At 39.7% G+C, this 11730-nt stretch overlaps 1 protein-coding gene across 1 annotated transcript; it reads right to left on the bottom strand.

Moving 5' to 3' along the window:
* Positions 1–1405: 1405 nt before the first annotated feature.
* On the bottom strand, positions 1406–11254 carry LOC104393730 (putative short-chain dehydrogenase/reductase family 42E member 2). Its single transcript, XM_010003243.1, has 11 exons — positions 10867–11254; positions 10234–10329; positions 9216–9273; positions 8485–8603; positions 7459–7534; positions 5946–6028; positions 4742–4879; positions 3703–3768; positions 2992–3055; positions 2219–2292; positions 1406–1654 (listed from the first exon to the last, which is right to left on the bottom strand). The coding sequence occupies exons 1-11, from the start codon at positions 11200–11202 to the stop codon at positions 1406–1408; spliced, it is 1359 nt and encodes a 452-aa protein (XP_010001545.1). The 5' UTR covers positions 11203–11254.
* Between the last annotated feature and the right edge of the window lie 476 nt (positions 11255–11730).

Genomic DNA, 11730 nt, shown 5'->3' with positions numbered 1-11730 from the left:
CTCCTTTTCGCCGCTCGGTGCGGGCGTCGGGCGGGGCGGGGGCCGGGTGTCACTGCCGGTCAGGCACCTCAAAACCGAATTACAGAGTCGTGGTACGCGCTGGAGAAAGTGCCTTCTCATCTGTGCGTGTCTTTTGGCTTAAAAATACCAGAAATACTGATTTCAAAAGTTGCGTCTCCCCGCGCTGTGTTGGAAGTCGCTGCACCCGCAGCCCTGCCCCTGCCTGCCCCTCGCTGCCTGCCCTGCTCTGAGCCGACCGAGCTGCGGGCTAAGCCCTCTCCAGAATTTCCAAATCCATCTAGGATTACTTCCCTCTCCAGACCGTAATTCCTGCAGGTCTCGTGTCTCATCCCAGCTACTGTCTCCCAAGCTCTCTCTCTCCTGCTCCCGGCTGTTCCCTGCCCGTGTTACAGGCTGGGAAGGTGCAGACGGAGGGACGTTTCCGTGATAAATGGCAGGGAATGGGGCCTTCCAGTCACCCGATATTTTAGGCCCATTTTAGCTGAACAAGAATTAAAAAACCGCGTTGTTCACTGTAGCTGCTGCAGGGACGTGCTCTGTACAACTGCCATGCTCTACGAATGAGGTGCAAAAGCAGAGCTGTGCCTAAAACTCAGCTGATAAACTGAGCTTTATTGTCCTCAAGAACTACAGGAAGCAAAGATTCGTGCAACCCATAGTGTCAGATTACTGTGACAGAAATGCACTGAACTAATGTAACTCTGTTAATAACTTCCAATTTAAATGAAATACACAGTTTTGACTCTTGGAAAACCGTACCTGCGTATCCACCCTCCCCCCTCCAAACTGCCAGGAGCTGCTGCCCTGGCTCTGCACCCCAGGGGGAAGCAGTTCTGGAGCAGCATGCACAGAGCCAGAGGACTGACTGCAGTGAAGTTTCAACTACACTTTTATTTTCCCTCATATACAGTGATACAGCTAATTCACAATATAAATTCACACAGTGTGAACTCCATCTGTACAGGTGGTGTGTGTTATTTACAGTGGTCTGTTCTGTCCATCTCTGCTGGCTCCTCAGTCCCCAAGGCAGTGAGCTGTGGCAGCAGCTGTGGCCAACGTTTCTCCTCATTTTAGCCATTTTCTTCACCCGTGAAGCACTGCAGGCTGCCTATAGCTCTTCTTTCTGCAGGTTCTCATTTCCTTCAGCAGCCAATTGGGAAAGTTGTTTTTTTGGTATGAAATAAAGAGATGCAACAGTCTTGACTCCAGTGTGTTTCAGTGATTGGGCCAAAATTGTTTACTGTATTTTATTTTCTCAAATACAGCTACTGATATCTTACAGTTGTGTTTTTAAACCTAAAATAACAGCCTGTGTAATTGCCTCAGTACCAGTAACTATTGTGGAGATCAGAACCACCCAAGTAGCAGTGACTGTGACTGCAAGTCAGTGTTGTGTTTCTTTAAAAAAGTGCAAAACTGAAAGGCCATCAAATCTTAAAGAAACAAAGATCAAACTTAAAGTAACAATTAAAGAAAGCAAAACTTTGAGGAAGACGTGATGATTCTGGGCTTCTGGTCTTGTTTTAATGTAATGGTCCACGGAATCAGCAAATGCAAACTTCTCTGGGCTGTACCCCAGCTGACTCCGTGCCTTGTCTATTCGAAACGTGTGAGTTATGGAAATGTTCTGTACCTAGAGGGCAAAAAAGACAACATGCAAAGGCATAAATACAGAGGAAACTGGAACAAAATCTGTGCATGGCAGCAAAGACAGTGAAAAGAAATGTAAAAAAAAAACCCAAACCCACATTATATCAACATCCTCTTGACATTTTACGTGGTCTTTAAAAATTTTCACTGAGAATCTTGAAAGCCCAAAGAGTCAGTAAAGGCTGCAAAGCAGAACATTCCAGCCTTGAAAACATCCACAAAAAATGTTCAGTACTTGTTCATGTACTTTAGGAGGCAGGCAAAAGCCATCTCTTCAAAATGAGGGTCCAGCTGACCAGCCAAAGCCATACAGGACACTGGGCCTGGAGGAGGGGGCTGAAGCAGCCTCTCCCAGGCTGCATGAGCTCTTATCTTTTCCAAGATTATGGTAATGAGCATAACAGATTGCCCAAAGGATACATCTGTCCTGGAAACAGAAGGCTGGAGTATTACTGGGCAGGTTTTACCTTCTGCTGACTTAATCTTAAATTGCACCTCAGTATTACTGTGCATGTATGTGCCCTGTGACAGGTTACAGAGACTTTACCTCATTTCTGGTCAGCAGTGGGGACAGCTCAACAAAAGGTTTCAGCATCAGATGAAGGTATTCCATTATCATGGCTGCATAACAAAAGATTTCTGCTTGAGGTAAGAATAATAAATTGCTTTGCCATTTTGATTGCGGTGTATCTTGCACTCTATTTGATTATGAAGGATAATCACATACCTAAGATCTCAGGGCATCATCGCTGACATTAACTGGACTAACATTAACTGGATTAACATTAACTGGACTACCTGCTCACAAGGGTTTGAATTTAATCTTAATGCTTTGGCCAGCCTGAATTAGGGTGCTTGTGTGAGAAGGGTTTGGAGAGTTGGTGACAGGTCTAATGAAAAGATGAGATTTCACCAAAATGTAACAACAAAATACTCAGTCTGAACTGCACATGGGGATTGATTCTGGACAGAGCATGGGATAAAGGAGAACAAGGAATTTACTTGTGCAGCCAAGCAGATACTCTTCAGTTTATTTCATGAAGTCACAGATTTTTACATTTGACTTTTTATTTTCATACCATTAACCCCACAAAATTCTACATCTGTTAAGTCCTAAAAAAAGCTGGTTTTGTGGGACTTAAATAACATCATTCTGGTTTCAACACACTTGATAGAGCTGAACTTCACCCCCAACTGCTGCACACTAGATGAGCCCAGAGCATATTATTTTTATACAGGAAAACTGTGGACAAATTTAAAAAAGCACATTATATTACAATTAGGAATGAGGAAAGAGAAATGTTGATAAAATATTTTTACCTGATACATAAACTAAGGAAGTAGGAATACGTATCCATGGTTTACTGCAACCTAATCTTTCAAACTGAAAGAGATTGAAAAAGCAGTGAAAAAAACAGAAACCTCAAACAAGTTTTAAAGTTTCTATACAGAAGATATTTGTGGAAGTGTTTACTGATAAAACAGAAAAATTAATCATTGCTGTTACTGTTCATTTTTTCAGGGGATTCCAGTTAAATGTCACATGCAGACAGTATGAAATGTGGCAGTCTTAAAAAAAAAAGGGAAAAAGAAGTTTGTAACAGATCAAAATGTCACGGTGTCTTGATACCTTATTGAACATCCTGCCATATCTATGGCTTTGATGATACAATGGATGATATAATGATCTTTTGGAAATAATGTATTAATCATTAGAATTTACTTTTTTTTTTTTTCCACCCAAACCAGCTACTTGCAAGCCCAAGAAGTGAGAAGCATGGCAACCCAAACAAGGACACTGGTGTAGATGGTCCTTTGGTCTCAGTGAAGACAACTGCTTTCATGTAACACTTTAGGTAGGCTTTGTTACAGCCCTAACCACACTGAACTTTGAGCAGGAATTAAACCCACATTCAGGACAGAACTCTTACACCCAAAGCAAACACAACAAATGTAACAAGCACACAAAGGCTGGAGCTGTGTACAGGCAGAGATTAATGTGTTTGGAGATAAAGTAGACATGGTACGTACAAGTGGAGTTAACCATTCAAAAAGGTTGAATTTTTCGCCATCATTAATGAAATACACCTGGCCACTCTGTTGAAGAGGTAGAGACTAGTTAGTAAAAATAATACTGCATATATATTGACTTCTATTCCTTTATCTCCCTCCTCATGAATGCCTGAAAAATAATATAGCAACATAAAATATGCATGGGTGAACACACAAGCCAACAAACCACCTACATGTGTTTCAGTCAGTATGTGCCATGAAATTAGTGGACAAGTGGTTGATGTGATTAAGATGTTTTGGTAAATGAGTTAGTACAGATGTACCTACAGACAATGGCCACAGTGACTACCTGATGCACTGGAGGTGGTGCCACAGCTACCTGCTGCTGCTAACACATCAAGAGGTGGGACGTGCTGCTGGTGGACTAGCTAAGACTCATGAAAACCCCTATGACTCCATCTGTGTAACCAAGGCCCAAGCTACCTCCTGCCCTTTTGCTTTAAGGGTTTTAGAAAAAGTAGTTAATCTACTTTGAAAATCTTTCTAATATACTTTAAGGGTAGTGCTTCTAAGTCAAACAAAAAACTGTGTTTACAAGCATGAAAACTACTTCTGAAATGGATGAAGCCCAATTAAATGCTCCTTTATTTGCACATGGTTTAGGAAGGACTGGTTGTCAGAGTTCCAAACATTAAGTCTGGATCTATATACAGGGGAGTAGGGGATAAATCTGCCTGAACTTCCAGTTTCATTTCTTACATAGCAAACACTCTTTGTTCATCTTGCAGGAATGGCAAATATTATATTACAAAAATGCAAGAATGGAGACATTCTTGCAGAACTGAATATTTCACCTCTTAACACACTGCTCAGCCAATGCTGCCAGGTCCCAACACTGTTCATAGCACATTTGTCTACTACAAACACAGACAACAACATAAGCTAAAGGACTGGAACGCAAACATTGATTACTACCACTACAGTAGTTACTACAGTACAGGATATAGTGTCAGGATCCACTGTCAAATGAAAACTGGTGCTTTTATTGTTTACTTACAGCTATGTAGTTCTTCTCAGGGGTGAGAGCTTCAGCAGCTAGAATTTGAGCTTGTACAAGATTCTCTGCATGCACCCAGTTCATTTTAGCAGAAGGATCCCCAAACTTGAAGCTAAGTAGCCCTCTCTCAATATTCTTCTGTAGACATAAACAAACATGAAACCAAGGCAAAATGGGTTTTAAAATGAGGTGCAGAATACTTTCTTGTCTAATATTTACAAAATTCTAAGTCTGTTCCAAGGGTACATAAAATATTGTATGGAAAGGTAAGATACAGTTCTGAATGGATAAAAACATAATGAGAAAATTGGATCAAATGTAACAAACAGCTTTGGCTGGGAAAAAACAGAAATTAATGCTAATTGTCACATTTTTCATTTAACAGGTACATTTTAGAAACTGCAAAATGGGACAGTTGCATCATGCCTAAAAATGGGCTCATAATAAAGAAACTTAAAATCTTAATTAGAAATTAAATAAACCCTATGTTTTGGAGGCAGGGTTAAAGAAAACATCTCAAAGTTACCTAAAATGCCACTTGCCATTTGCTTAAAAATGAGTTCATTTAGAAGATGATAAAGTATATTTTGTCTGACTTCAGTGTGATTCCTGACCTCAGCCACAAAACACAAACACTGTGTGAAGTGTCAATCTATTCTTTCCCCAAAGCTGCATGTAACTTTACATTGTACTGATGACTTAAAAATAACTAACTCATGTAATTCTGCAGGGATCATATTCTAAACACTGGGCTAGTCCTACAATTTAACAGACAGCAAGTGAAAAAGAGTAAAACATGAGCAGCTCAGCTCTTTGCCCTCTGGTAACCTATTGTACCAGAAGGTGCTTCCGACTCCTGAACTTGGGAGAGTGAAAGCTGTTAAAAGTTGAGACTGGAAAGAAGATATTTTGCCCTATCTCTTTTCATTAATTTTTTAAGCCATCTGGTGTAAGTTGCATGCAAACAGACTTTTGAAATATCATAGACTGGCCTGAATGTAATAGTAAGCTTTACATTATAAAGCTGGACTTACACATGTTTGTATTTTTTTAAAAAGAATTTTAAAATCTCCTGTACATTCTTTACAGGTACTCAACACGCAACTGAATTGTTGCCCAGTAAGAAGGTCAGTCAGTTTGTAACACAGATCAGTGATGCTGCTGTCACAGAAAATTCAGCTGAAGAAAAAAACAAAGTACATACTGCTAGCCTTGGCAAGTGTCTTTGCTCTTCTGGCCCATAGATCCCTGGTGGGCGAAGAACACATGTATAGAGTATTCCACCTCCTAGAAGAATTGGTAAGACCATTCTTAAGTGACTTTCACATGACACCATCTCTCTGTATGAACCAAAGACTGTGGTAGTAGAACTTTGAAATAAATTAACTTCACTGTCTTAAAAAATAATACACAGCAAAAGGTGCTGAATTAGGAGCTGGATATTAAGTTGGCAGAATCAGAACATGAAAAATAGCAAGATAAGAGTCAGGGAATTCCTACCAGCATCATCAGATTCCTAGAAATTACCAGGTATTTCAAAACCTTTCTAACCAGTCTTTTGTTTTGTGCCAAAGCAGAGACTGAACGTGCCAGCTGTGGTTTTAGGTTTGCTGAAGTGAGCAAATTATCAGTAAGAAAGTGGAATGAAACCAACTGATCCTACACAAAATGGGAAACAGTGACTCGCTGGGAGTACAAGACAGAGCTGAAAAATTCTCAACAGCAGGCATAGCCAGATGCTGCTGCTAGAACTGCTGCAGAAGCTCTTGATGACTTCTGTGGAAGAAAGCAGGGACCATCCTAAAAATCCAAGCCCTTCCCCAGTGTATCAGCTGGCAGGTTCATCATCTGGTAATAACTGTTCTTAACAGTACCTGAAAACATGCAAAATACTCAGTCCTGCTATAGCCCAGGATCAAAATGGGTTATCTGGAACAACAACATTCTACTTGAATTGAGAAATGTGGCACTGTATATTGCTCCTAAAATGAAAAGGGTCTTTGATGTGAAGACCTGATGAGAAATGAGGAAGTAAAGAAAAAAAACCCTTTATTTTAAAACTAATTCTGTTGGAATGGGATGCACATCAATTACTTTATTTCTCTTTATAGCCCTCTGCCAGTATCAAGTGAAGAGATTCTTTTCTGTAAGTTGTCTGCAGCTAAACTTAGCTCAGTATCACTTGGTCCCATAGAATCATGTTGCACTTTACATTAATTTGTTTTGCAGTGGCAGTTATAGTATCCCACAGGTGAGCTTAAGTATCCAAGTGTATAACTGGCTTCCTCAACATGGAAAACTTTGGGAAGCACTAATAAGTAATTCCAGGCTGTAGTATCAGGTGGCTTCTTAAGATTTTAATATATAACTTGTGGGTGGGTAACAATCAGCATTCATGGTTTACTTATGTTGCATAATACAGTGACATTAAACACTTGGTTTTGTTTAATTTATAGCTGTCTTCATACTTTCAATTAACATACTTAACTCATTACTACCATGCTAAAACCTTTTATGCACACCACAAGAACTTAAAAATAATTAAAAGTGATTTTTAAGTGAAAATATTTTCCTTTGTGAGAGCAGGTAAGTAACTTGATTTCATAATTGCCAGACAATCTTGTCCACTAAGGATTGATACAGGATAGAGGATGTTAGTGAAGAGCAAGAAGAGAAGAAGTAAATTCCAGTAGGAATTCGTGCTAGGACAAAAGTACCTGCTAGAGGAGTTCCATTAGCTGCTAGGACCATTTGTTCTGCGATTGATTTGGTTCTGGAATAATGATCAACATGCTACAGAGAAAAAGCAAATAGGGGTTTATCTGTTCTTGAAATGACAGGGCAGAGGGACATCTTGTCTCCACTCGTTTTTACTTAGAAGACAGCAGCAAATACCTCAAAATACAGAAGCTGTGGATATTAGTTTAGGATAAAACACAGGCATATTGCTAAGCATTTTTGTTGAGGCAAATGCAGTTAATTAATTTCAGCACATTTGAGAAGCAATAAATATATGTATGCTTTGCATGCTGCCAAGAACGTAACTGATCACTGCTTTGTAATCTGGATTTCTTTTTCAGGTAATGGAAAAGTCAAAAGCCAAGTTATTAAGACATTATGATTAGTTTGAATTATCCTGTTCAATTTATTGTGCGTTGTCTCAGAAAATATGACTCGATATATTATTCAAAATATTACTCAATCTTTTCTCTATCCATCTGTACGTCTTTAAAGACTGAAGCACTTGATGGAGGGAGGAGAGAAAAAGACCAATGGTGTTTGTAAAGCACCCAGTAGGATCTTCTCCTTTTTAATTAAATGCAATAAAACCATATAAAAATAGGCTGCTTTCCATATCAGCTCTATATTGAATGTGTGTCATCTTCAATAAGGAAGATACAGAAAAATCACATAAATAATAAATAGCTGAAGAGGCACCAAGCCATATCACACAATCCCTATGTCCAGATGGAATTTCATTAATGTTAATGGGACACTATATCAGTTATTTTCCAAAATCAAGGCCTTGAGAGGAAACAAAGAAATATACACTGCAATGTACCTAAAACTGATGTGTCAAGGTCATGAACAGCACCTAGAAAAATTGTAAAGAGTTTTTTTTCTTCTTTCTTGGCACTGGATTCTGGCATCAGGCAAAACATGGTCATGAAAACTCCAGGCTTTTCAAGAAACAAGAAAGCAGACAACGAAGAAATTTGGAAAACACAATGCAATGAAAATACCTTTTCAATTGGGAAATATGGCACAGTTTCCTCATCACCATCCTCAATGGGAAGCCCTCCAAAAACCACATTCACTGTACTGGTATATATCAGTCTGGTGATGTTCCTCTGTTTGCAGACTGCAGCAATGTACAGAGTAAATTAGTTCCGTGGAAAATGAAATAATATGGTTAAAATGTTTGTATGACCTTTTTCTGAGAAACTGTCAAATCTGGAGAGAGAAAATGTTATGACCGTGTGATTTAAAATCCAAAGCATATGGAAAGAGAACACATCAATGCAGAACCAAGTGCTTTATCATCTGGCATGTCCAAATATGGGTGCTGTCAGTTGACACTGGGCCTCTGGGAGGGCTGCTGAAATGGGCTGCAGCTCTAGCCAGGCAGGTGCTTGAAGTCCATCTGCTTCAAGGGCTGCCCCACTACCTGTGCACAAGCTGTTAGACAGCAACAAGGTTTAGGGCTACAAATACACCTGGAAATGGTGGTCCTGACGTGGATACAGAGTCCGACCAAACATGGTTATGAAAAGCTGAACTACAGTGTTGGCTCCATCACACCCCATAACAGAATGGAGCATAACAACCCCCCTGTTTCCTCGTCTTCTGTCAAAAATCTAAGTTTTTGATTTAAAAAAAAAAAAAGAGTTTGTGCCAAAAAAGCCAACTGATTTTTTCTAAGTGGTACAATATTTTGATGTGCTATTACCCAGAGGCAAAGTTAGATACATACCATCTAGGATGAATCTTGTTCCATGAACATTTATAGTTTCAATTTCTTCTCTGTGTAACTAGGAAAATAAAGAATTGTGCATTTTTTAATAGTAATATATTTTAACTGCAATAGAGGATGTGTCTCCAAATAACAATAAGGAGTTTAGGACTTTGATTTTAAAAAAGATCACTTAGCCTGCTGTTTCATACTTCAAGAAGTCTAATCATTATTTTTTTTACCATGTCTGTATTTTTATTGTACCTTTACAGACTATCCTGCTTGAAACAAAGAGGATCATAGTGCTTCTTAAGATATATTTCCAGTTATTGTATATCTTGCAGCAGGATTTTAAGTATCCATGTTTTAGCAGCACTTCAGTGACCAGTATACTACCTAAAGCAATTCCAAGTATGCATTGCTCAATTGTGGACATCTCTGAATGAACTCCTCTATCCAACTAAGGTTATTACTGAGGTTCCTTTCACTAAATAAGGTAAGAAAGGGTGTGGGTGTGTGTCTGTAACTCCAATAATAAAAATTGTGGCTTGAAGTCCTACATCAAGTACATCCTTAGAGCTTTTTACCCAATGGCAAACCATTAAAAGCCAAAATTAAGCTGCTGTTATAATTCAGCTATATAAAATTATGTATTATTTATTTTGTGTTTTATTCCTCCCAGTGACCTTACAGCTAAGGTTTCCACATGAAGGAGAAGGAGGGAAGCAGCCTTCCTTGTCTTCCCTTTTGTCCTCACACCATTTCAGAACTCTTCAAAGCCATTTACAACTCAAAAGCCCTCCCAGGCTGCTGGTGGAGCCTCTAATGGGGAGGAAATTATTTTACAACTAGGAAGAGAGAAGTGTAGGCAGGCTGCTAGCACACCAGTTTGCACAGAGCAGTTTACCAAACAGCATGGACATGGATTCAGGCTCTCAGGGTGATGTGAAGAAATCTAACATGCAGTGTTACAGCATCAAGTCTCTCATCCTCAGTATGGACAGTCACACAGAAATAAAACAAAACTATTTGGACTCACTTGCTCTCTTCCTGACATTCCATATGAAGCTACATGAAACACACAGTCAGCCCCTTCACAGGCTGCAAATAAGGCATCATAATCCCTGACATCTGCCTGTAATACATAAGAAGATATATTTGGAATTGAAATCAAAGCTGCAGGTTAGCATTTGTCATATAGTGGGTTAGCACAGAGGGAATGCATATATATATTTGTACTTATTGTACATCCTGGGACTGAAAAGTAGGCCCATTTCAGAACTTGCTGATAATCAGACTTTTATTTCATAGAACTCAAGGGACTTTAAAAACATTCATTAAGCCTCATAATACCCCTGTGTTCATTCTACAGGTGATTAGATTAAGGCACAGGTGAGGGCAGTGACTGGGTCCCCAGGAGCACTTCAGAGTCAGGAGGGGAAGCAGAAGGTCACTCTGTGCTATAGGCCTTACAGGTTTCATTGTTTTCCTCATCTCAGACATACTAAAGTCAGTTGACAAAAAATCATGTGGGATATCTACACAGTTAAAACAGTTACTGAAATCTGCAGCAGTTTGCAATAAGGCCTTGGGATGTTGTGAAAACCAGTAAGACATTAGTGAAAAGGCAGACAAACTAATTTTCACAGCTGTGAAGATATAATTATCATACCTGGATACACACTACTCCACTGGGAACTTCCCAGATAGGCTTGTGTATGTCGTACAGCACAACAGAAGCTCCTGCACTGGCAAGAGCACATCCTAGCTTGTATCCAAAATAGCCTCCACCTCCTGTCACCACTGCTCTCATACTTTTCCCATCTCCAGCATTTCTCTTCACTTTAGAGTTGGAGGTTTGGCGCCAGGGTGTTGCTACCCCACTCAATATCAGTTTCCTGTCAGTGAAATACTGTCTTCTGTTACCAGACACGTGTAACAACTTCTCCTCCATGTTGAAAACTGCTCCATAGCACTCCTGGATGCAGACAATTCCAGGGAGTTTCATGTTAACAAGCTCTATTCACAGCAGCAAAGTTTTACTTCAGTGCAACCTGATTGAGAGAGATAAAGAGAAAAGCAAAATGCTGGCTACAAAATGTCCAGATTTCGAAGATTTATTTCAAAAAACTAATTTAGTTTTTCATGGGCAGCAATGGAGTTGGGATGTAGGAGGATTTAGGATGGAATGCTTGATACTCACTTAGTATCTTTCCTTAGAAGGTGTATCAGAGGACAAGGCCATCAAATCCCTCACTTTCCAGAGGAACTAGAACAAAGTAATTGCTATGTGACAGAAAGGCTCAATTAGTATATTAACAAAAAACTAACAGCAAAACATTTATTTCCTAAACATGGAGGTTCATCCCCATCTACACAATGGTCAAGGACCCATCACTGACGGACAAGGCCTTTTAGAGCCTGTAATTAACGATTCCTGCAGTTACCCACATCCCTTCCTTAGGCCGCAATAAAAGATTAAAAGTCACCCGAGCCGGTACCGGTGCCCAGGCTGCTTGTCCTCTCCCCCCGGGAC

This window comes from Chaetura pelagica, unplaced genomic scaffold (assembly GCF_000747805.2).
Source record: "Chaetura pelagica isolate M959 unplaced genomic scaffold, ChaPel_1.0 scaffold138, whole genome shotgun sequence".
Taxonomy (NCBI): domain Eukaryota; kingdom Metazoa; phylum Chordata; class Aves; order Apodiformes; family Apodidae; genus Chaetura; species Chaetura pelagica.
Note: the sequence above shows the minus strand (reverse complement) of the source record. Positions and strands in the feature narration are given on the sequence as shown.